Source organism: Oreochromis aureus, linkage group 20 (genome assembly GCF_013358895.1).
Source record: "Oreochromis aureus strain Israel breed Guangdong linkage group 20, ZZ_aureus, whole genome shotgun sequence".
Lineage (NCBI taxonomy): Eukaryota > Metazoa > Chordata > Actinopteri > Cichliformes > Cichlidae > Oreochromis > Oreochromis aureus.
The window spans coordinates 23,891,262-23,918,065 of NC_052961.1; the positions used below are offsets into that span (position 1 = coordinate 23,891,262).

The following is a 26,804-nucleotide window of genomic DNA, read 5'->3' on the forward strand; positions in this document are numbered from 1 at the left end:
CAGTGTTGAAAAGGTTTAAAAAAAAATGTGAGAAAGTGTCGACAGAAGGTGGATTTCGAGTAAAAGTGCTGCTGTCACTTTAGATCCAAGCAGCAATCACGCGTCCTGAAAAACATTCTTCACTGAAAGTCTCAAGAGCCCCATTTTCACCATTTTTTACAATGAATAAGATATATTGTTGTATTTAAATGACAATGTGGAGACGGTGTTATGGAGCTTCGACCACTTTGGGACTTGACCTCAACATCGACCTTCACTCAGCCCATCGGGCCTCTGCACTTCCCCTATCTATGTCACATTGAGTCTGGCATTCTTTCACGTTAGCGCATCGCAGCGCTGCAGATAGGTCTGCCAGACACCTCCTCTTCTCTTCTAGTATCTCTGCAGCACACTCACACACACACACACACGGTTAATTGGTAACCAGAGTTTATGAGTAGCTGGGAACTCATAGTTTGACGACGCAGTACGAAGACGCGTGAGATAATATGTCGGCTTTCGGTGAGTTATGATTACACATGTGAACGTTTGAGATGTATGTCTGAGGTATGGGACTGCGTGAAATGTGGGTCAGCGTATACGTGTTGTAGTTTGAGGTTGTTTCGAGTTGTGACAATGCTTCTAGAGAGGGATGGTCACGGGCTACTTGGGATAATACTAAATATTTGTTTAGTGTTATCATGTGAAGTTCCTTTAAAGCACACGTTTAATTTCCTCCTGCTGAGAAATGCGAACATCTATAACCGCCGCATGTGCAACACATCCTTTTTTTTCATATCATTGAACAATAACTTAGCGAAGGATTCTCTTTTAGACGGAAGTTATTTTACCCCTCTGCCTCTTCAATCAATATCAATAAAGTGCTCTGGTAATCTATTTTTACCCTCCTTCAACAACTCAGAGATCAATACTCATCTGTCATGGTTTCACCGCTGAATGTTATCACTTGTGCTGGAGATTAGCCTGCTGGAGCATCTTATCCTGACATTTTCTGTTAGCCTGAGTTATGCAGGTTGGAATCAGAGATCCCTGTCTTTTGCTTATAGGTTATATTTGTCCAGTGATCACATATCAACTTCAAGTAACAGAGGAAGATCCCTTAAATATTACCTAAAATGTGGCCCACTTTCTTTCTTTTTTTGTTTTTATTTAGTTAAGAACTTATGATTTTTTTAATTTCCTTTCAACATATCTGAATATTTCTTCCAAGGATGTCTCTGTCAAACTTTTAAAAAGCAAAAAAAAAAACATTCTTGTTCGAAGGTGTTCCTCTTATTGTTTTACAATTTATTTTCAATGTGATTTACATAGCGCCAAATCACAACAACTGTTGCCTTAAGGTGCTTTTTATATTGTAAGGCAAAAGCCCAACAGTATTAGACAGAAATCCTCAACATTCAAACGACCGGCAAGGAGCAAGCAAGTGGGAAAGAAAAACTCACTTTTAACAGGAAGAAACCTCCAACAGAACAAAGATCAGCCCATCGGCTGTGACTGGTTGGGGGTGAGGTGAAAGACCAGGGAGCAGAGCGAGGTAGAACACACCGTTAGAGTTTCCTGTTTTGGTCAGCTTTGCCTTTTTTTCTTCTGAGCCTCATGTCTTCAAAGTTGTTAGTTACACAATGGCTCTTTGCTCTGTTTAAGTATTTTTTGTATCCTCTGACTATAGCGTTTTCCTCTCACTGGTCAGTTAACCTGCCTGGTTAATGGGAGCCTATTGCTCTGTCACAGTAGTGAAGACGGTCATCCATATCCCAGACTGACACAGCACCCAACCAGGGCCATCCTTCATCCCATTCTCATCCTTCAAGCCCTGACCACTCTCTTCCATCTGTCTGTCAGACCGGGACTTGACCTCTCACCTTTGGAGGCCCGCCCATCTTGTTACCCCTAACCTTCTCTCAATTGTGCCACTGGCCAGCAATGGTTAATGTGTGTGTGTGTGCGTGTGTGTGTGTGCATCTGAGATCATTTTTTTTCAAAACTGTTTCTGAAAAGCCTCTGAAAAGGTTTTTGTGATATTAAATAGTTCATTTACGCTTAGTTGGATGTAGTTGGAGTAGGATTGGGTCACTCCATTTTAATATTGAGTATGAGTTTGTTTTTCTTTTTAAAAAAACAATAGAACATCAATATCAGCCAGTTTTTCCATTTTGAGAACAACGGCATTAATATGTTATTACTGGTATTTTTTATCTGTAGAAGCAATCACTTAACTGTAGTCAGTTCACAAATGCATTCTTCTGACATGTAGATATCTTGAGATTGACACTATTATGAGAATCAAATTCAAATCAAACCACTTCTAGCAATGATTTTGGTTTAATGGTGAGCTTGATGTGGCCCATTTGGACCGGTTCAGCATCCAGCCCAATTTGATGAATGGTTCTAGCTAAGGTAGCGTCAGTGCTCCCTTGCCCTTGTTTCTTCACACACACACACACACACACGCACATGCACACACACACGCACAGCCACTCATTGCCACCAGACCAGCCATGTAATTGATGACAGAGGTCTAACATTTGCAAACCAAATGTGGAAGAGGGAGAAAGCGCAAACTCTACTTCTAACACCTCTTTCTTTCTCTCCTTTTCTATCTCTCTGCCTCTCCACCTCCTCTCACTGTCTATACGCCCACTCTTTCATTAGGCGTTTGTCACATTGATATGAAGGGCCAGGGCAGCATTGTGACATGCTCAGAAGGCAGTATAAATATTTGATTAGCTCTAATGGAAATCGTCACAGGGCGCTAATTGCACCACACATTATCTGAGGTGCAGTATCAGCAGCGGACATCCCCTTTGATCCTCCCTCTGTCTGCCCCTCTCCTCTTCCTTTAACCCATCGAAGCCTCTTTATTCCTTTGTTTATGCAGTTTATTTTGGGTCATATGTCATTAAGTGACCTCACCAACCCACCCCTCCTGCCTTCCTGCCTTTTATTGTCACTAGCCTGTCTCGCTGATATCGTTCTCTCAACGCACTGTGACGTCGCAGTCTGCCTCTGCTCTCCTCCTTAACGTATTTGTGTTGTTGTTTCCATATTTCCTTCTGTGAAGTAGGTGAGGCAAAATAGCGGCAAGGGCTGCATGCCCACGGAAATGTATGCACCCACGGGTGACCAGAGGACAGTAAACAGAAGGGAAACCACATGGACGCTTGCTTTTATCTGCAGCCAGTTCAGGATGTAAAACTAGCTATACAGACATGAAATATTACCATGGGAGGGTTATAAAATATAAACGGATATTAATGAAATAAAAATCAATAAATTGCTGGTGCTGGGTATATACTTTCTAAAGATATGATGATTGGATGCATATTTAATACAAATTTTACGCAAAAAAAAAAAATCAGGCTTTATAGCCTGAGAATAATTTTTTCAAACAAATTGAAAGTCCATATTTTAACCATGTTTTCGTGTAGCTATTCCAGTAAGACTCAGTTTTTGTTGCACCTGTCACCACTCAGCTCAGTAAATGTGCTCGTATTACTGGCTGCAAGCCTCCATTTACTTGCGTACTTCCAGTGTTGCTTTTAATGCGAGCAACTCTGTTTTTTTGGTTTTGTTTTTTTTATAGCTGCTTCTAATGCATTACAATTTATTTTCTTAACACATCCTTCCTTAACCTTCGTTCTGTTTGTGTTTACTTGTTGTTATTTACGGTGCGTCTCCAGCAAAGATCTGTGACATTGTTTGCTGTCGCTCCCCTTTCTTTCTCTCTTTCTCTCACCCTCCCTCAGACGCTTCCATTTAGCCAAAGACAAAACAAGTTAATTAGATCGGAAGTGCGGGCCTATCAATGGGGAATCAGTATTCAGATCAAGACCTTGTCTGGACACAAACAGCAGGAAGCCAAACAAGACCCCAGCGCTGCTGAATGGGAGGACGGGAGAGGGAAAGAGACACGGAGAGAAACAGAGAGAGTGTGAGAGCCTGTAGTTGGTAGGGTGAATGGGGGCAAAATGCACTGTTTGGCTAATTCTGTTGTATCTCTGGGTTCCCTTTCATATTTGTGTGCCTGAACAACACCTTGTCCTTGTAACACAAAGTTGGTATTGTTTTGTATCATTTTTTATTTGTATTTTTTAATGTTGGTTCTAAATTTGTTTATTTGTGAAGTTTGATTTCCTTCATGTATTCTTCTTACCTTGCTCTGTTATTAAGCATTGTGAACTTGACTTGTTTATAAAGTTGCCACTTCCACCTTACAATTAAGCAAGATGCTACTGCATGCTGCTATTGTTAGGACACTCTGAATAACATTGAAGGTCAGTAATGTAACTTTTAAACACAGATGACAATGACCTGATTCATAGTTTGTAAGCTTTTAGCATTATCCCCCAAAAACAAACATGCCAATTGCTGTACTCTAAATTCAATTCAATTATGCATTGGAATTCAATACAATTTTATTTATATAGCGCCAAATCACAACAAAAGTCGCCTCAAGGCACTTTATATTGTACAGTAGATCGCACAATAATAAATACAGAGAAAAACCCAACAATCATATGAATGTAAGTAAGTATTCAGTGCAGGATATGTAGTGTGTTGCTACTACACTACATATAAGGGAACGTATGCATTTTTGTGAATAGCAAATATAGTAGCACATACAGCAGCAGATATAGAGATGGGGGAGAAGCGGGGAGACGAGAGAGGAGAAGGAGAAGAAAGTGGAAAGGGGAGGGGGTGGGAGGTAGAGCTCCCATTATCTCGTGCGGAGGTCCACCTGAGCTAAAGACAGCCATTTGTTCCCAAATCGACCTGTCGACCCCTCCTAATTACCAGCCAATTATTTCCAAATGGACCCACGTTCACCCCACACCCTGCGCACTTAAAGTGGAGAGGGACAAAATTGCCTGCCTCTGTCTTTTTCATTCTCTCCATGTCTGCCTAACCCTGCCTTTCTTTTACTCCTCTCTCCCTCTCTCTTGTTTCTGCTGGTTTTTTTATTCAGTCGGAAATATTTTTGCAATTATTGTTGCACTCAGTTGCCTAGCCATATCTCACACATACACACACACACACACACACACACACGTGATGGTTGTATGTGTGTTAATTAAGAGTCGTAATTATGGAAGGAAGTGACACTCGACCTGTACGTATGCATGTGCTGGTGTGTGATGCATGTGCATAGGTATTTGATTTCAAGGAACAGGACACATTTTGATGAATCCATTTTTTTGCCACATGCGTGCATGCGTAGAAACACAGCAAAGAAGTGAGATAGAGTACAGGGATGAGAAGCAGTTACCTAAGCACATCATATCTGCATTATGTATTTATATTCTCTCTTCTCTCTGGCACCGGTCAGTCTCAGCCAGCTGATGTGTATCGATGGGTCTGGCATTCAGGAGCCACCCGAAGGAGAAGAAGTCTGTGGCTATGTTCCCAGAATTCTTTGTGGTTGGCCTCCATTGTTCTCAACCACTTGTATACAGTATTGTCAGACTGATTGTGAGCCTCCGCTCGCGCTCTCTCTCTCTCACTCCGAGGACAGCTAAAAAGCGAGTCGAGCAGAGGAGGGGGACGGAGGTGAAGTGGATGAGGAGGAAGGGAGCAGTAAGCATTGTGTCCCTCGCTCGCCATTCTCCTGCCTTCCCATCTGTTTCCCTCTCTTCCTTCCTGTTTCTGTGGGATAGTGAACAGATTAGTAATAACACCGCCACCGCTCCTAATAGGGGAAGTCATGGTCGGGAAATATGATGGATAGGTTTGAGATATCATCTGGCTGAGTGGTGCAATAGTTTTGAACTCTGACACCTAGCTGCTTGCTGAATTACTTTGATCACTTTGGTGCAGACTCAATGAGCGTGTGTGAAAGTCAGAGTGTGCTGTATTATTATAACACCATGCTGATGTGCGTGAGAATGCAGTGTTTTGGGTTTTTTTTTTTTTACATTTTTACTAACTATATCAAAGTAGTCAGTTTATATGTTAATGCACACACGCCTGACTGCATCTCCATTTACACGGGATGAACATGTGACATGCATAGTTTTCATTCTCTAGTTCTCTCTAGTCCATTACTTGATGTCATTAACATCCTTTAAACAACTAAAATAAAATCCGATCTATTGGAGGCTTCGGAGAACCACTATTTACTGAAGGTATTGCTTTACCTTTCATACTTACATGTCTTTGTATCCCTATATAACCTGTTCTTTTCCTGCGATATAAATCCTATTGAGTACTAGCTTAATAGCCCCACGGGGATCATTTGGCTTCATTTGATCTAAACTAATATGCATATTGAGGAAAGTTCACAGTTACATGGCTTAATGTGTCTGTGTGTGTTCTGCTCATAGTGGGCAGAGACGGGTCTGCGTACCGGCCTCCTGGCTGAGTTTGAAGCTAAGTGGATTAGCATATCTCCCATGTCAGTTCCATTCACTGTGACAGGCTGATGACATGGGACTGTGTGATGGCCGTGACCCACCTGACGTCCAGAGCTCAGGCCTCCCAGCAGGTGGTCTTAGTCTGGTAGTGAGGGAGAAAGCAGGAGTGAGAGATGAGGGAGTTCTCATTCGTTATTAGAGTAGAGATGGACCGCAAACATAACTTCCTGCAAAGCTCTGGGTAATTTCTTGGCTTTTCTAAAAGTCTATTAAAGTCTGGTCTTATTTTATCTACATTATCTGCCATTTAGTAAATGCAAATACAAATTGATAATAGAAGCATTATGTATAGTTTGCATTGGATAATGCCCTTCCTACAAATTCTGTATTTTAAGTTAGATGCCAAATGACAATATATATATTTGCATGTTGCATGCTCTCTAAGACTTATATGCAATTATGTGTTTTATGCAGTCTTGTAGGATGCACAGCACTACACCGCAAACAATGGCTGATAATATTAAAAGTTTAGTTTTATTAGTTTATTTTTTACAGTGGGACAACTATATTACATCAACTGTTCAACACACCTCACCATTTATAGCCTTAGCTGGTTTGCAATGCCCGTCCCTATCTGGGCCTTTAAAACACACACAAAAAAATCAATAAGGTGTACAAACTATATAAGGGGTGCGCACATGTATATGTACAGTTTGAATTCAGAATTACATAAGGTGTAGTTACACTGCATTATACTTGAGGAAATGACTTTGACTTTAAACAGGAACCCTTCAGCAGCTCCACACATTCAACTCCATAAGAGCTGATAAGCTTTAACCTTGAGTACATTTGCTTCGCCGTAGTATAAATAACCTACTTTAACTGTTCAATAACAGAACTCTAAAGTTAAACATATTCAAGTGCACAGAGACTGAGTGCTGAATTCTGTTGCTCACATCAGCCTTTCGTTTTTCTGCTGTACCGTCTTCTCTTTATCTTATGTCCCTTGTTTCCCTCACACCTCTTCTTTTCCATATCTTTACATTTCTTTCTCCTTCCCCAAAGACCAAAAGTCTCCCATGACCCTTGTAGTCATCTCGCTCTCACTCTCATACTTTTCGCCCACCACCTCCCTTCCCTTCCTCCTCCTCCCCCACCACAGTCTCGTGCCGGCCTAGCCAGGCAATGCTAACACTTTTGTCAGGGTGATTAATAGCGTGCTCGATTGTCGTTAATTCACTGGCTAATGACTGCAGGGAGCGAGAAAAAGAGAGGAGCAGGAGCAAGGCTAAAGAGTAATAGACTGATGTATCGGTGTATGCTGCGTCCAGTCTGCCAAACCACACTGACTAACACAGACACACACACACTCAGCATGCACACACACCCAAGTGCATCCATGTCGGCTAGGAAATCTGTTGGCCATGAATTCCCTCTCTAGATTTTCATCCAACTATGATAATCAGGCAGGTCAAGACATAGAAGTATTACTGAGGTGGACACAAGACGATATTGACCAAGATACACATAAATAACTGTGATTATTATTTCACATTTTACACATTAAGACAATATAGACCCATCCTAAAATAAAAAGTTCAACTGAATAAAGTGCCCTGCTTCGAAAACATACATGCACACATACAGACGCACAAGTCAAACCTCTCTTTTCCCTGGTTAATTAGAATGGATGGGTTTGTTCTGAACACTGTCTGCCTTGGTGCTCCCCTAGCTGCTGTCTGGCCTCCCGAATGGCCTGCTAAATGAAGCTGCACAAGAAGTGGGTGTAGGGACTCTCTCTCTCTCTCACACACACACACACACACACACACACACACACACACACACACACACACACACACACACACACACACACACACACACACACACACACACACACCTAGAGACTCACATATAGAAACGGAAAGAGATCGACAAAGCACAGTGCGAGAGTCTGTTCCTGAATAGTGGAATCTTTTAAAGCAACCATACGTTCTGTTATTCTGTTGCCTTAGATGTGATGTTTTTTGATACATTAAATAAAAACTGTTGCCATAAATTATTTGCCTCTAGATTTGATTGATTTCTGTTACTTCTGTGGATAGTGACTGTGCTGACTACCTTCCACCGGTAGTGAGGATGTCTTCATAAATCGGACTCACCCTCTTTATCCCAGTGAAGCTGTAAAATTAATTCAAGACTTGCTTTCCATGGTGGTGAAACTTTGACTGTGGTGTTTGACATTCAAACTTTGCTTCACCGCCTTGTTTGTGTGGATGTGCTGTTGACCTTCGCTCCTTCGTTCAGTAGCCTCAGGGAATTGGAAATATAAAACATTTAGCAGTTATGCTGATTTATCTTAGCGTCGACTTTGGCGTCCTCTTTAGCAATGCGATGGTCTGATACGTTAAAGTAATGAGAATAGCTTTGTTCTGCCTGAATTGTTTGTTATTGATTCTGATGCTCAGTTTAAAATAGCTGATTTAGGTGGTCTCTGTTATTGTGACGTGTAAATGTAAAGGGTTTTGCTTAGTTTTCACTGTTAAATCGTGTCTAGACTATTCACTGTTGTTTGATTCCTTCTTTTCACCTTCTTCTTCTTTTTTCCCCTGCTGCTTTCTTCTTTTGCACTCAGTATTCTTCCTGTTTTATCCACCTCCTTTCTTCCCCCTTCTCCCTCCTCTCTCCATCCCCACCCCCTGGGTGATGTTTGCAACTCAATTTGGCAAATGTAACTCAATATTGATTATTATTAATATTTATCATGTTTGTGAACATGTTTTCCTAGTGCTATTAATCTGCCCTGTTAATAAATGTCTGCAGCAGCCTGGTCCCCAGGGTCCCTTGGGACTACAGGGCCACCACACACACTTATACACGCACACGCAAAAACACACCTGCTCTCAGCTGCAGGAGGTTGCCTGCTGTCTCCTACTTGCCTGGAGGCTTCATCTCAGTGTATACACACACTCACACATGCACTTTATTGGAGGATGGAATGGCTCTGGGCTGCTCAGCACAAATGACACATCAATACATCAGCCATGTTGTATTGATGCTACACACAAACATAAAAATGCACACTCACTCTCTCCATTCTGAGCTGCAGTGACCAAAGACTTATAGCCTTATAGTCACAGACAGTAAGTGATGCGACTCAGACAAAGAGACACCAATATTAAAGTAAATGTTGTAAATTCTGCCAAAAAACAAGGTAATTGGTTCAGGATGCGTGTATTTAAACCTTTTGAGAAATGAAAATTAAATTTCAGTTTTGTTCTCACGACATTTTAGTCATGTTAGTACTTAAAGAAATAAAAATCACCTACTTTTTACCGCACTTTTTGTCAATGACATAAGCATTGTAAACTGTGGCTTGTAAAAATGTAAACTTAATAATAAAATAATGTAGTCCTATAGTTCGAGTATCTTATTGCTGAGACTGTTGCATAGCAAACAATCCCAGTATATGTTGCTGTCGGATAAATTCTTTATTATAGTTATTATTGTTATTGTGTAATTATCTGCAGCATTACATGAGCAACCCTGTGGAGGGGAAACGGGCCTTCAGATGGTGCATTGGCCTTTTTCTTTCTTTCTTTCCTTCCTTCTTACTTTCCACCTATTCCAAAGTAGCTGTGTTATAGTTTTAAGTGTTGCTTGGAAATGCTCCCTGGTGCTTTTACAAGGGGAAACAGTGTGGTGTTCTTGCTCGGAGAGCCTTTCGCGTATTGCAGATGATCGTGCCCCCAATGCTCGCTCACTAGTTCCACCCACATGGAAATGCACAAACCTTCTCCACTGAATGCCCTCCTTTGGCCGCCTCGTCACATGCTTCCATTTACACGTCATTTTGAATATATGGTACCCCAGTGTCACTGTGGAAAAAATCACTATTGTACACTTTTCTTTCTTTCCTTTTTTTTTACTGCTCACTCTTTCTACCTTTTAATTTGCCCCTGTTTGATTTTTTACAGCTGCATCCCTCCTGTTTTAAATGGGGAAGTGGGGGTGGTGGGTGGCAGTAGTGGTAGTGGTGGTGGTGGTGGGGGGGACTCTCTTTGTGAAGGCAGAATCATCAAAAGCCTTACTACAGAGGAACAGGTACCAATATCGCTCTGTAGCCCTGTGACGCAGCTAAGTGGGACCACATTGACACAATATAGTGGCACAGGCAGCAGATTACACTTGGCTTTGCACACTGGCCCACATGCACACAGAGCTCCCACATCAAAATGTTTGGTCATTTATTGCTCAACCACCTAGCTATTTTTCATATCTGTCATGGTCCACACAGTCTCCCTCTGCCTTGATTTTTTAAAAAATGTTTTCATTCACCAGACGATCTTTTCCCCCCATATTTGGAGCCTCTGCTGAATTTTGCATAGTTTTGCCTTTTCCCTGGATATTGTCTTTTCATCAGTGGCTGGCTTTCTTTTTGAATTAAACCAGATCAATTTACGGCCAGCCAAAAGATGCAGTCTCTGTGTGTACTGGAGAAGGCAGTGAGGGAAATAGGATGTGTGTGCTTTATAATGGCCATCAATGGGACACACACACACACATTTTTTTCAGCTCTCTTTTAATGTTATCATAGCCACAGCCATGACCTCACCATGCTGCTTATACACCTGGCTCTGAATAATCGGGCTATTTTTGGCATCTGTTCTATCCTGTACTGTGCAGTTCTTTTTCTGTTCAATATTTGTATCCCCTCAAAACAAGAAAAAAATGCACCTTTGAGCAACAGCTTTACAAAGATTTGTAATTTTTTTTTTTATTTTCACTAAAGGCATGACTGCTTACTCTGCAGGAAATTAGTTGGTCCTTATTATATGCATTAGCTCCTTTCTCAGAATTCGTGTATGCCGTCAGTGTTGTTTCCTCCTTCTCTTCAGACTACATCGATAATACAGCTCAGTCCATATGCCACAAGGCACATGTGTTTGTGTGCGTCCAGGCAGACGGCAGAAAATTACTCCAGATCTCTATCTTTATGCATTTAAGTCTAGAGTGCTCTGATTAAACACAACCACAGAACAATTTGCCTTTTGCAAGGCCCTCCGATTAAACCGCTGATTTTCAGCACCGTGTCAAGTTATTTTGCTATGGCAACGCTGATTACAATGTTATCAGCATTTCATATTTTATTATTTTTATTCAAAAAAAAATCCTCAGTAGCTTCTTCTAATCTTGAACGGATGTTTTCTTTAATATCTTGTGCTATTGTTGTTTGCTTGTTGTTGCAATAAATAGTTGATGGTGTCAGATGTGTACTTTAGGCTAGTGACTGTAAATGCTATATCTGTGTCATATCTTGTTCTTTCCCTTTGACATGTAGTAATTATGAGATATCATCTTTACCTACAACACCATCTGATCTCTTGCGCATGTGTTTTGAGTACAGTAACAGCTCCTTCAGTTGCAAACAGATGTGTGTTTGTGTGATACCCCGCATCTGTTCATACGTGCCCTAAAATCTTTGTTATTGCAAGCCATGCTACAAAGCAAAGAGCTCCGTTTATGGCACGCATTTACAATTTATCAAATAAATGGGATGCCTTCATGTGGCCTGTGCCTGGCTCTCAGGCAGAGCAGAGTAGTTTTCCACTGGAATAACAGCCGCTGAACAAGCAGCCCATTGTAGCCATGGCCAGCACCGGGACCCCCAAGGTGCGAATTAATGATTGACCCCTGATGTAATCAGGATAAATAGCTCCCCGTAAAAGAGAAAGAGATGGCGTAGGGGAACAGAGAGAGAAAGAACAACATAAGGAGCCAGGGAGAGGAAGGCACTATCTGGCCTGGGTGTTTTTTAAGAAGCCCTTAGGGAGGTGAACCTAACATCTCTTTCTGGGACGTTTGAGACCCAGAGCTAACACACAGCTGTTTAAAAGCAGCTCAGTCATTGGTTGCTGGACTCTTTGTCTTTTCCTCTTTGTTTTCTTTCTCACCCTTCGACTTATGAGCCTGCTTTGTTTTCTCATTTGCAGTTTCTTTTTTTTCCATCATCAGTTGAACATGGTATTACAGATTGGCAAAGAACATTCGTCTCTGGTCTCACATGCTTTAAAAAAATCGTTTTCTTTTTAGGAATTAACAAAGTTACGACTGAAAGTTGAACATGTTTAATATCACACCGTGCTTGCCATTTCTGCTGTGGTTTACTGCGCCATGCGTCTCACAAAAGATGTTTTGTTCATTAAGATTAAGAGGAATTTTTTTTCTTTCTCTCTCCTTGTTAGTCAATTATTTGACGTAGCGATCTGTGCATTTCGGGGTTTTTTTTATTCATAGAGGCTCTTAAAGCCAAATGGTATTTAATAGATTTTCCGAGGCTGTCTCTCTGCTTGTCAAAATTGCTCTCAATGGGTCAAGTGCCAGTGAGAGTGGGGGAGTGAACAGAAAGAGAGAGAGGGAGAGAGGGAGTAAAAAAAAAAGTTTAACAGTCTGAAAACACTTTTGATTGTGTGGAAGGAGCAGCAGATAGGGCTGAGTTATAAAACTTTAATTGATCTGTGAAAAGTGGAAGCTACTGCTGGCTCACATGTTCCAATGCTTAATTGCACGCCTGGTCTGAATCCCCATGAAACAGTCATCATTAAAAAACGGGTTCCTTTCCAGTCAAAATCACTGGGATGACGCAAAATCACTAATAAAAAGCTGACTTTTACTGCTTCAGCTTTATGTGATAAGTTACCCAAATGTATGTGGACACGCTGCAGGTTTGCCAGGCCCTCGTCACATGCTTCCAAAGTTTCACGTTTCGCATTTTAAAGTTACATGTCTAATTACAAGATAGCAAAAAAAAAGGTATCCACTACACACTGTGTGCTTTTCTACACTTTCTGTAACGACTGTTTTGTTATTTGGATTCCCTAACAGCATATTCAGCCTGTATCTCTCTGCCTTTCTGACCTGACATAACACAGAAACAGCATTTTAGAATGAGTAAACTCACGGAAATAAAACATCCCAATTGTTAATTGAATTCAACTTGCATCATTTTTTAAATTAAAACCTCTCATTACAAAATAATATACTTCCACACACTAACAAGCACATTTTTAAAATGTCATGTTGCAGCTCCAGTTAAAACCTGGGCAGCGACGACAGGCTTGGCAGCAGGCTAGATGGAGGTTAGGAGGGGGGAAAGCGCTTGATTGGAACCACTCCTGCTGTAATTTTGGGCCTAGTTGGCCTGCTGATTGCCAGTCCCTGTGTTTAGATAGCAAAACTGCAGTGGTACTTTGACTTAAGACACCAGGACTGTCTAGAGAGGGATAACAAAGAGACATGTATAGATGCGCTTAAGAAAACACACAGAGACACAAACAAATAGGTACAGATCTGTTGAGGGCTGGATTGAAAAATGTGCATTTATTTCATATTTATAAGCTTTCTTCTCCCTTGATGCCATTGGTACTGATTCAAATTCCAATGTTATGCTATTTACAAGGGAAAATTACTACACATCTTCATCTGCTTTACTGAAAACTTGATATGCCGTACTAAAAAGCCTCTACTCAAAAACAGCCTAAGGGAATGATACTCACCAAGAGGCTCTAGTGCATACAAACTTTCATTTTACACAATAAATGCCTGAATTATACAATATGAAAAACAAAATCATGAAATTTGAAGTTACCAAAACCATACTTGCTGTTCTTGTTTTCACTTATGTCAGAACGGCAGGATCCTGGAGCGCCGGCACAATCATGTTGTCAGGTCTTAAATGTGAAAATAATAATGGGCGACGAGGCCCACCAGGTCAATGATAGATATAACGAATTATTTGTAAGATGAGTCCTGGCAGGACGTGGTGACCACGATTAAACTGAGAACTATTCCCACGAAGGACTTGGCCACTATCTCTGTGTTTCTGGCTGTTCTCAGATAACCTCTGGAAAATCAGTGAACTAAGCATTTTGTAGCTGAAGCCAGTCAGATGGATAAGTACGACTTTCTGAGGACCACTAAATTTCCTCATTGTGCTGTGTGGTTTGCCGACAATTTAGAGGTTAGGACATTGAAGTGCATTTTGTAACTTAAGGCCAAGAGCTCCTTGCATGCGTAGTATGCCACTGGGCTTGGAAATATGATTTACAGTATTTCAATTTCTGTCTTCAATTCCAGGGAAGCTATTCACATAGATTTATGGCTAAAACCAGATTTTCTCTTCCCGTCTATAATGCTGGCATCGAAATCCAGGAGGTTACAGATCCTGTCTGACATCTCTGTGTGTGTCTTTGTCTCCTAGATGACAGTGAGCCAGTGGACAGCATGTACGACACAGAGGCTGATCTGCCAGGTTTAGCGGCTGGCAGCGGAGGTGGCGCCGACAGCCCAGAAGACGACGCAGAAGACGGCATCATCAACATGTCCCCCTTGCCCTCACCGACTCCCTCCCATCCAAACAGCAACCACCACCACCTGCTACACCCCCATATCTATGCCTCCCACCACCACCATCTCCACAACAATAGCAGCAGCAGCAATGACCAGGACTTCACCACACCCAAGGAGGGCTCGCCCTATGAGGCGCCTGTCTACATTCCTGATGACATTCCCATTCCCAGTGAACTGGAGCTGCGGGAGTCCTCTGTGCCCGGTGCAGGTCTGGGTGTATGGGCAAAGACCCGCATAGGTGCTGGTGAGAGGTTTGGTCTGCACAGCACAAAGCATCATGTGGCCACAGGCAAAGACAGTTCCTTTGGATGGGAGGTAGGAACTATCACAGCGTCTCTGTGCAGTCATTATAGTTGCTGTTCTTTTAATTAGTTTTATTTTATTTCACATAAACTGTGGGTCACTTTTAATCCGCTACTGGTAACGCAGTACAACACAGTAAGACACGAAACAAAATAGAAGTGAAGAAAGTAACTAAAGCAATGAGGCACTTTTCAGATTTCACATTTCCTCAAGAGAATCTGTCTCATCACCATAGATGCCCATTCTGTTTCCATCATGTGTATGATTGGACCTCATCTTTGATTGTCGCATACACTCAAAGTCATACGCGCACAACACACTTATCCAGAACTCCGGCAGCGCAGCGTAGCAATGTCAAATGGAAAAATCTGGCTGATTAGCGGTGGTATCAGCTTTTCTGGGCGTCGGTCTGAAGCGAGCAGACTCATTTGGTCACGGCATCTGATATGGAAATGGAAGAAGCGTGGCCCAGTGCGGTGGCGGCATATTGAACTATTAATTTTCATTTCAACATGACATTAGAGGATATTGAAGTTGCTTCAGTAAGCTCATTAAGGAAAAAAAGAAACTCCTGGTCTCTGTCTCTCTCCGTCTCTGTCTCCCTTTCTCAAATGCCTAATTAGAGGTGAAATATGCTGGCCTGCTTTTCATTTCACTGACTCCTTGACTGTTCGTTTTTCAGGAGGACTGTCATTCACGTAGTCTCATATTACATTCATACATAACAAAGGATAGAAGCCTGGACAAGTTAATCATTGGAACATCATTCTGAAAAGGGCAGGATGTGATTGAATTAGACACCAGCAGCTGATGGGCACAGTTAAAAAAACTTTAACCAACAAGGCAGGGAATTTTTTTGAGAATGTTGCCATGGTTTCATGCTCTATACTATGCAATACATAGTTGGCTCACGTTGATCAAAATACCATCAAAAAAAACAGTGAGATGAAAATTATGTAGATAAATTAACAAAAAAATCCCAAAGGATTCCCATCATAGTTTCAGTCCGAAGAAGTCTTTTTTTCTTCTCACCAGTTGTAGGAGCATGCAGGCGATTAAAACACTCAGGCACACGCTATGTGGCAGTGTGCCAGGGTGAACATATTCCTTTTTAAACTTTGTATTATGGCCAGCCATTTGGGGTGCAAGAGGCTTCTCTCCAAAAGCTACACACTCCCCATAGCGCTCGTGTTTTCTCTCAGTTTTCCCTCCTCCTTCCTTTTTTTCTCCCCAGACACCCGGCTAATGCATATTCATCAGCATAGCTTTAGCTCTTTTGCTTTAGGATGAGGCTGACTTAAGCTCTAAAGAGACACATCCACACGTCCCCACCAAAGTGCCCTGGCAAAAACACTCGCACCTGGCCTAAAAAAGGAAGAAACCCAGCAAATTTAACACTCTGTCTACTCCTTTTGGGCTTTTAAAGAGGAACATACAGTATATCTCAGCATGTTGAAGGATATTACAAAGATAGTTTTCTGTTCAATTGTCAGTTTCAGTTTCATAAGCCACCCGGAAAGGTATGTACGCGAACACAGCCAAGATTCAGCTGATGCTGGAACATTTTGGCGTTTTGTGACATTTTCAATATAGTCTTTCCAGATCAGTATGCATGTTGCTATTAGCCTGAGGTCAGTTTTGTTTCTCTTCAAGGTAAAATCTTTGATCTCTGCCTCCCAACCTGTCAAAAGGGAACAATAATTCCATCTTCTCTTCTTTCTCCTTCTGAATAGCCATTGGAGGACTGACCCTGGCTCAGGCTGTATTATTTTTTAAAGATATCCTGTCTGGGCTGGGGCTGGAAATCTTCAGAGGCTCTTCTCTCCCAGACTCTTATCACAGATAGTCATAACAGTCAGCCTGTTGATAGTCATCAACAGACTCCCTTAGGAGTCCCATACACCCCATTTCTCCCCCCTTTCACCATCTACTCATCTACTGCCCCTGGTCTTAGACAAATAGACAGGCGAGGGAGTGACAGAAGCTTGGCTAAGTACAGAAAGATGTAAGTGGACACGAGAAGGCTTGATGCTTTTTGATAGAGGGAAACCGTAAAATGCAAAAAACCCCAAAATGTTTCGAACAACATCAAAAATGCAGGAAGATAACGTGAGTGTTCGTTAAAGGTCCGTTGTGTGTTTTAACAGTCCCCTGCCAAAACACAGTGATGTGTTATGAGAGATAATAGGAGAAGTCACCCGAGACCTTTGTGTGATAGTATCTAACCAAGACCTCATATGTTAGAACTCAGCAGGTACTGTGACAATTTAGATTAAAAGCTGAATGTAATTATCAGAGTGATTATCTTTGCATAACTGTGCTTCCATTTTATTTAAAAATACTTTATTTTATTTAAAGATTTATGATGTTGGGTGAACCCCAAAGGCAACACCGCTCCTCCCCCCAAACAATCTTGGTTTCTTCTTGATGACAGCCTCATTTTAAGTTATAGAATTATGTAAAAGTCAAAGGATATTGATTAAACTGTAAGTGTAGCCCTGTAATTCCTAAGAATACAAAATTGCTAAAATTGCAGTCACAAGGTTTTCACCCATCAACAGTGATATAATCCATCTGCAGCAGCATTGCTGCATCCAAAACAGCTTAAATACACTGTCTACATTTCTGTGGATTTTTGACTTTATTTTTTATTTGTTCTTTTTTACTAAGACTGGCAATAACTCATCATGTTGGCTTTGTAAGCTCTGTGGTCTACCAGTGAACCCAAACAGCTCAGTCACATGCTCGATGCTTTAGTGCTCTCTGGATCTCTGAGTAAAAGTCTAGATGGGTGCAGAGAAACACGGAGTAATAGAAAGAGAGTGTGAAAGGTTAGGAACAACAGAAAGAAGAAAGGGAAAGGCAGAGAGGAAGCCTACTATTGTCTGTCCTGGGGCACTGGGAACTGGAAGAGGTGTTAACTCAGACTCATTTTAGTGAGACGGACAGCTCAATCTAAGAGCTGCTTCGCTGCAGGCCATGGCCATTCTCTTCTGTCTCAGACGCCCTCTCTGGGCCAGCACTGAGTCATCCATTTAAAAACCATTATGCTCCCCCTTTAGCTAAACATGATAGAACGCCAGAGCCCCAGGTCCACCTTATGTGTGTGTGTGTCTCTATCTGGTTGGGTGTGTAGGACTGCTAACCCCTGAGGATAGGAAGGCAAGCAGAGAGAGGCAAGGCCCACAGAGAGTCCAGTGTAGGGATCTAACTGTCAGAGCGACTGCTGCTATTATCTAACTGGTAGATTGGCTTGACTTGTCTATTGATAGAGACATGTCACCATACAGTAGCTGGAGGTATTGTGTTCTTCACTGATTGGCACTGACTAGACTGTATGATCATACTCCCTTAGGTGCTCAGATGGCAGGAGGCATATGGGCAACACATCTGTGGTTGTCTTTGGCAGCCACACATGTTAATAAAAAATTTACATTTACTATAGAGCTAGGAAAGCTACTAACAGTGTTTCATATAGAAGTCAAGAGATAAAAGGTTAAAAATGCAACTTGACTTTGGTCTTTAGGAAAAAAAAAAAATACATAAAATCAAATCGCTGTTTGTATTATGAACATTTGTTAAGGAAACAAACCGTGCGACCAAGCCCTTTCAGTGCGATATTAATGGTGTTTGCACATTCTCCTTGCCCTGTGATCACTGGGCGTATCTTTGCAGCTCTGAATCATGGCTTTTAAAACTCACCTATTAGGTTTGTCTTTTCTCTCTATCTTTTGTTTCTCCAGATTGTGCTTGCTATCTCACCAAGTTTTTGCGTGAAGGTCACACATCAAGCCTTGCAGCACATTCTCACCAACTTTGCGAAGACAGAGCCATTTGCTTGTCTGTTTGCTACCATTTAATGCTCATGTAATTAGCTGTTGTTGGTGTTCTGGCTCATTGAGTTTAGGGGATTTAAATATTTCACAGTGGAATACATTAAAGGGGATTATTGTGCATTTTTACATTTTGATATGCGCATTGATGCTGACCCTTTGGACAAAGTCAGCACATATGTTTTGACATATAGAAATGTGTGCTTTAGAGTCCATTTAGTGGACCTTGGGATGACTTTGTTGCCAGGCAAACTTCCTTCTCCCTGTCCGTCATTCTTTTTCTGTTTACTTTTTGTGGGGTGATTTTCCATATCAGTATCATTCATCCAGTGATGTGTGGAAAGAGGTGAAAAGAATGCTAGCTCTTCTGTTTAGCCAGTTATTGACTTAGTGATAGGCTAAGTCTTCTGGCGGGCACTCTAATGTCGCCTACGTCCTACGTGACAGATACCCATCCAGCTATGGCAGGATGTATCTCCCTCACCATGTGTCAGGCACTTAATAAATAGTGTCACAGCTCACTTTTTTATTGTTCATAACCTAATCGCTGAGCTAAGCTAAGGCCTTCTTTTCAAATGCTTTGGAGGAGAAGTCCTGGCGCACCCTGACACTTATCTGTCCCGACCCACCTCTTGTGTCTTGAAGTGTTTGCTTGGCTTTTGTGTTTTGCCCGAGGAGGGCAGATGGCCAAGTTCTTATGCCCCACAGGGCATTCAAGGTGCAGTTTGCAGCTTGTCTGATCTGTTTGCCTTTCACAGGAAGGTGTTCGTTATCTTGATGTTTACCCTTAAGGTGACTGGCACTGAGCTGATAGAGCAAAAACTGCCCGACTCTACCTGAGGACAGCAGACACATCAAGCAAGGATAATGTGAGAGATAGAGAGAAAGAGCTGAATTAAGGCAGCAAGTCGCTGAGTCATTTCCTGGTTGATTTGTGGCTAATGCGTTTTGCAGTTTTTGCACAATGACAGCCATGATCTGATGTAACAGTTGTGTTTAAGATCACATTAACCAAAACACTGGAAACAATATCATTTAATTTGTTTTCAGTGTGAATGTCATGGTTAAACCGACACTATGTAGGTTATTGTTTGGCAACTCTTCATGTAAATATATTCATTATCATGTTTTTTAGTTATCAAATGAAGACCATGCTCTGAGAACCATGTGGCCTTGAGCTGAAAGTACTTCTTAGCTGGAGTAATGGCAGACCATGTTAGCTTCATGTCCTCAGATTTTGCTTTGTTGGAAAGTAAAAGGGAGTTATATTTTTAAATTTCACATCCCCTAAATAACTGATAAAAAAAAAAATAGCCGCTAATATCATACAGTTATGAAGCTAGTTGTGACTAACATCTTCTGCCTTACAACAACTGCTGTATTTTGCCCTTTGGGGAAACTAAATTTTGCACAGCAATGGCACAAAAAAATATCAGCATGATTAGAGACTACTGATTCTAGATTAGTTGTAAAACACATATTGTTGAGTTTTGCTACATTAAATCTTTACCAAGGATCTCTAGTAATTATTGTTAGTTTTAGAAGAAAGTATTCCCAACATTTAATAAAGCTGTGAAAAAAACATAATACTGAATTTTACTGCTGTAATTAAAAATAATTGCAATATTGAATCTTTTGATCCAAGGAGTGTTATTAAAACCTCAAGATTCTGAAAACTATACATATGTATAAAAATTGCACATACAGTTTTCGTGATGCTCATATGAAATCATTTGTTAACATAAGGAGTTAGTTTGGCACACGTGCCTACAGTCCCACATCATAATGAAAGGGATATCAATTCTGTGGTTTCTAATAACAGTATTGACCAACACTATGTGGTTTTCTGTCGTCGTTATTTGACTTTGACAGAAACCCCAAGTTTACACACGGAGCAAAAACACCAAAGAGAGAGAGAGTGTAACACCACAAATCCTGGGCCTGTGCTGTAATATCTTCCATTCAGATTCATTTTATGTAGGTTTTAAACATGCCATTAGCCAATTTAATCCAATTTTCCCAGCTTTCGGAGCACTCCAATGGAACAGATTCCGTCTAATATTAAACATATGGTATCCGTTGCCCCTGGAAACGCCACAGTAGAGCAGTTTTTTTTTTTTTTTTTTATAGGGACCTGTTAAAGACAAGCCTCCTGTGTCCCAGTGCAAACCATTGTCAATTATGTTCAATGAACATTGTAATTGATAATGAGGAAGCAGGGCAGCAAATTAAATGTCAGGTTTGATTAGAAGCCTGATGCCTTATCATTTGTTCATAACTCGTTACCAACATCTGTTAATTAGTTAATAAATTAATCAGCTGGGCTCAGATGAAAAGTGGACGGGCTCCTGAGGAAGTACACGGGGCAAAGTCATCTATCTTTGAAGGAAGTAGAACTCAACAAATATTGTCTCTGGGATTTGGACTGTTTTTACTTGGTCACTGGTTTCAGACCTCAGCCACTTGAGCCAAGGAGTCTCAGTGGATCCTCTTGTTTGCCCGAACAATCTCCTCACACATTCGCACCACAGTGCTATCTTTTATTGCGTGAGGCTTCCTTTTGCAGTCATGCTTTAAACTTTAATTTAAAAAATCCTCACATCAGGGCATCAGTAGTCTGTGGTGAAGCACAGGTAACTGCCGTCCAATCGTCTTCTGCCCTTCTCTTTCTTTTCAGAGAAACCCCATCGTTCATCATTCCTCCGATGAATAGTCCCATCAGTTACAGCCTCGAGGCAGAAGCAGACAATGACACTGTTCTTTGCTTCACTGGAAAATGATGACATTTGTCAAATGCTGTTTTTGTTGGTATTTTGAATTATGCTCTTCTGAAGAAATGGCCTTCTGTGCTTTCAGAATTTTTGCTTGTCTACAGAAGTCGAGGTACGAGTCCTCCAATGTGAGACCACTGCTGGTTCCAGATCACTCACTTTCTTTCAATTTCACTCACTTTCCCCCTTTCTTTCGCCCTCTCTCTCCATTTAAATCTCAATCCCTTATGCTGCTTAACATTTCTGTGACTCAAGCTGGAGGTGGTGACCTAATAATCAGGTTCCCGTGGCTGTTGTGATTACCATTTTCCATAATCAGATACACAACATGGCCCAAACGCCTTAGCTGTAGGAATACTTATTTTCATTAGCTTCTTAAGGCTCCTGTGCTGTACTGTAGACCTCGGTGCATGAGAAGTGAGCCTAGGAGGAAAATGAAGCACACAGCTGTGCCTTTTAATTACTTTTTATTAGGTGCAAAGACTAGCGTTCTACACAGTGTGTGTCTTTGTCAGAGTTAAACAGGAGTATAAAGATCCCTCATGAGCATATGATTGACCGTAGAAGGAGATGTAGGACTCGTATTGACCAGTATTTCATTATGAAATTAAAAAAAGGTTCAGTTAACTTTTCTGTTCTCTGGTTTTGCAAGTGTATTTGCTTTTAAGATCTCCAGAAAAATATTGATATTAGTCTTTGTGATTCAACACATATATGTACAGCCATGAAAACTGTACAAAACTACATAGTAATACATCCACACAAGCATAAAGAGGCAGAGCCAGGTTAAAAAAAAACCTTCTCCAAAGTTTTTCTTTCCTTTACTCAGTTACGTAGCATAACAGTGTAGAGTTAGAAGTAAAGCACCATGACGACATTAGATCTGAAAACAGTGTTGAATTATTGAAGTGTCAAACATGCTCCGACGTCTTTACTTTGGAAAGTCTCTGGAATCACTTCAGTGTTTCTTTTTTTTTTTTTTTTGCTCATTTTTTCCACTACTGTCATTTAGAGCAAGACCTGGCGTCTTGTCAGCAGAGACAACATGGAGGTTTTGACAGAATCATGATTTATAGGCACCTGTTCAGTGCGTCTTGTGCATGCAGATGTTCATGTCCACATTTCTGTTAATCATCTTGGGCACTGGTCCATCCTCCTAAAATCACAATTCTCCCAGCAAAGACAAGATTCCCTAAGCAGTTTGTTTTTACATCTTAATTTAGTGTGAGATCTGCTGTCAAGATGACAAATAACATTTCGAATAGACGGTTCTCAGACATTTAATTGATAATTTTATCCCCTCATTTGATTTATTTGCATTCTTCTGAAAACCAGTCATTGTAAATCTCGAGGTTTGTTGTGCATTATGAAGCTCGAGTGTAGTTGTGTGGTCGTTAATGTTTCTTATTGTCCTCATCTGAGAGCAACTACACAAATGTAGAACAGATTGAAAAGAGCTTGGACGTGTATTGTTAAATATTGAGTGATTTGCAGCTAGAAATGTTTATGAAGGAACTCCCTGCTTGTTTGTGTGGTAAATTGGGCCTTCGTTAACCAGAAGATTGATTCATCATGGCTGAAACCTAAAGAAGGGTTGGTGTCGAGTGAGCGTGACGACAATCAGCCACGTGAAATTAAATAGACTTATAAAGACACTTTTACTTTCATCAGTTTCTGAGGTCAAAAATTGTTTCCAACAGAGGAGCAGGCACAGAAATAAACAGCAAATGGAGCTAACAAAAAAATAAGCAAATGAGAACAAATCTGCCGAGTTCTGATTAAGCTGAGTTCAATTTGGATGTCAGCAAAGAAAGGGAGGCTGAAAGAGGCTAACTTGGCTTGTGCAAATCTTCTTAATGCTCCGAGCGGTGTACTGCAAGCCCCTCAGTCCTCCTGTCCTTGATAAATGTCATATGATTCTGCTCTGTGCCACTCTGTCTTGAGAGGAGGTGACCTGATGTCGGTGCAACTGGTACACAGTGGTACTGAGACGCTAATAGGTCTGAGCCATGTGAAGTTAAGCAGTTATGCCAAACAACAGAACAAAAGCAAAGCACTGTCATACTGCTGGAGTTTGGGACTGTGTGCCCTTAGGTGCACATAATACCAGCATTCAACTTATAGGACAGTCATTGGGAATTACAATCTGTCCAAGGTTTAACTACTTCCATAATAATAAAACATTCAAATTTTTAATATAATTAAACAGGTGATTTAAAAAAATATAGAGAGACTTATTATATAATGTTATGTTTGCTTTTATTTTATTGAGTTCTTTGTGTTTCCGGTGACAAAGCTTGCTCCCCTCTGCTGGCCGAGACCTCACAATGGCACTTTCTGATGCCAAGTGCGAGTGTTTATAATGTGCAGCTGAGCACGTTTCTTCATAGTGTCAGACTTTTTACTACTGTAGAGACACATACAGTGTGTACAGTGCAAGAGCATGCCAACTAATGCACAAAGCACTCACACATTTTTCACATACGCATGGTTTCACACGAAGCTTACCAAACTACTCAAGTAACACAAGTCATCACTTTTCTAACCCTTCGTCTTCTTCCTCTCCCGTGGAGTGGGCTGAGTGGGACAGGAGTCCCACCATAACTTGCTTTTTTAACACTATCCTTTCAATTTTTTGTCACCCCCTTTTTTTGTTGCTTTATACCTAATTGTGTAAGTTTCACATCTCGTGTTGAGCAGTACACTTAAAACACTTATGTCCAGTTCTAATGCTCACAGGTAGGAGACTGCGGTCTCCTTTTACATGCCATTGTACTGTCGAGTGTTAATCTCTGTGCTTTCATGTGCTTTTATGACAAAATACACGACACGCTTTAATTATACCAAGATTACACACTCAGATCTTTTCTTTTGTGAGTCATTGATTTTTCAACCTTCTTTCTCAACCTTACACGGCCTCTCTCGCTATTTCTCCTCCTTTTCTTTCTGCTCCATCCTCCTCTTTTCCTGGCCTCCGGGGTCCCAGTGCTTCTAATTCGGCCTTATCAGTGAAGTAATTTAGCTGCCACAGCTTGGGTTTCTGTTGCGCGGCGAGTGGCCCCATTGTCCTGCCCTGCTGTTGCTGAGATAAACCCTCAGATTGAACAAAGTCCGCGCTGACCTTTACAAACTCCCAAATCTCACTGTGTATACCCCTCCAACAGAGATTCTCTCTACCTCAAGGCCTTTTCTTTGGGTGGCAGGGCTTTGGGCACATCAACTGGGAGGAGGAAGGGGAATGAGGGTGTGTGCGTGGGTATGTGTGTGAAAGAGTGAAAGTGTGTGGGGTTAGGGTGGATTGAGTGAGCGTGAGATGGACAAGGGAGAGGGATTAAGATGGCTGACTGAGCCTGTCTATATTTCCAATGGCACTTCGCTCTAAGAGGGAGGCAGAGAAAGGAAAAAAATGCACCGCAAACAAAGCATTCAAGTGTGCATTTTACAGACTCCTTCAGACTGATGAAGGGAGCTTTGAAGAGCAACATTATCTGTCCTTTCTCCCATGCAAAAATATGATTTCTCTTTGATGTACAAAGTGAGTTTGTGGTTGTTTTTCTTTTTGTCCGAAACAGCTCATTGAAAGAATTGTGGCAAATGCTCAGTTGATCCCCATTTCTTACCTCCATTGTTATTTATCATGTCCTTCATTCCTTGGCAGACAGCCCAAGAGGAGTCTGTTGGGATTTTTGCTTTGACCCACAGTGAAACGACTAGAGTGGAACGGTTTAAGCCAAGTGGTTTGGGCAGTGGGGAGGTGGGGTCATTGCTGTGACAGCGAGGTTTGGGCCACAATGCAGCAGAAGTACCCTCTCCACTGTGAACTACTGTCATCCTTCAGAAGCCACTCAACGAGCTCTCCACAGTGCAAATCCTTTCTCTTCTCTATTCCAGCTGTCTGTCTGTCAGTTAGACACAGGACCTCATCAAAAGGCTTTGGAGTCGGGATTGAGGAAGACTGTGGAGGGAGGCAGGGTGGGAGGGGAGAGAGGAGGAAAAAAAAAAAACGTGCTGTTACTGTAGTGGGTGGTAATGCTAAGCAAGGTAGCATGCCATGGGTGGGGAAAGGAGCTTAACACGGTTATAAGTTCAGGTGTGAGAATAGTTGGTGATGGAGGATTGGAGTCAATCTACACATCCCTCCTCTTGGCACAGCGACCCATTGTGCATCCCACTCTCTATCCCTCCATCCATCCTGCTTCCTTTCCACCTCCCCCCACTCACAGCCACCTGCCTGCAAGCCACCACCAGTGTTCCCAGGGAGATGAGCGCCATGGAGAAGAAGGCCCACAAGGGATTAACTTTTCACATGGCTTGGAGTCCTCGTCTCAAAAGACCTGACAACCCCAGACGGCTTGATTAAAAAAGAAAAGAAGAGAAGAGGAAAGGAAAGGGGGGAGGGAGGGCAAAGGAGGAGGAGAAGAGGGGGAATTCTTCACATGATGGCCCTGAGAGAGGGATTTTGGATATTGGGTGTCTTTTTTTTTCTTCGTCCAAAGCCCCCATGTCTTGGTTGAGAATGAGCAAATTGTTCCTCCTGTTCTTTCACCATTCCCTGTGTTGCCCAGCCTAAAGATGTGGGTGGGCATCCACTCACATTATTGACTCCATAAGGAAAGCCTATGGATAAAAGCAAGAAATCATGGAAGTGGTAGCTTTTGATTACACTTTTCATCCTCTTTTATTCTTCTTTTGCCAAATGTACATCAAGAAGAAGATATAATAGAATATTCAGTGATCAGTTGCAGCTCGATACAACTATATGATAACATCACAATGTATTTATCCATCATTAATCTATTATCAAAACCCTTCTGTTGTTCTGTGTATGTCAGCATTGCATTACAGGCAAGGAAGACATTGGCAGAGGGAGTCGGCCAACCGTTGCCGGCTTAAAGTTCTAGTGTTCAAGTGGCAAGGCGCCCTATTTCCCCTCACTCTATCCCAGATAAATTGGGCATCTCAGGTTTGTCTGTGAGAAAGAGAGGACAAAAATCAAAACAAATGCTCCCACTGAAGTGAAGATGGGAGAAGGGTTGACTTTCCTCTCTGGCTAACGGATCAGCAACTCAACCTTGCGGGATAGCGGGCCACTTTATACCTCCCATCTTGTCCAAGTAACAGAGTGGCCCGACAGAGAG

At 41.6% G+C, this 26,804-nt stretch overlaps 1 protein-coding gene across 3 annotated transcripts in view; it reads left to right on the plus strand.

The window, feature by feature from the left end:
- prdm16 (PR domain containing 16) overlaps nt 1-26,804 on the plus strand; it is a 167,760-nt gene that overhangs the window by 43,004 nt on the left and 97,952 nt on the right. For all 3 annotated transcript variants that reach the window (XM_039604745.1, XM_039604744.1, XM_039604746.1), the window contains exon 2: nt 14,611-15,074. In XM_039604745.1, coding sequence (XP_039460679.1) covers nt 14,611-15,074 — 464 coding nt within the window. The remainder of the gene's footprint in view (nt 1-14,610; nt 15,075-26,804) is intronic.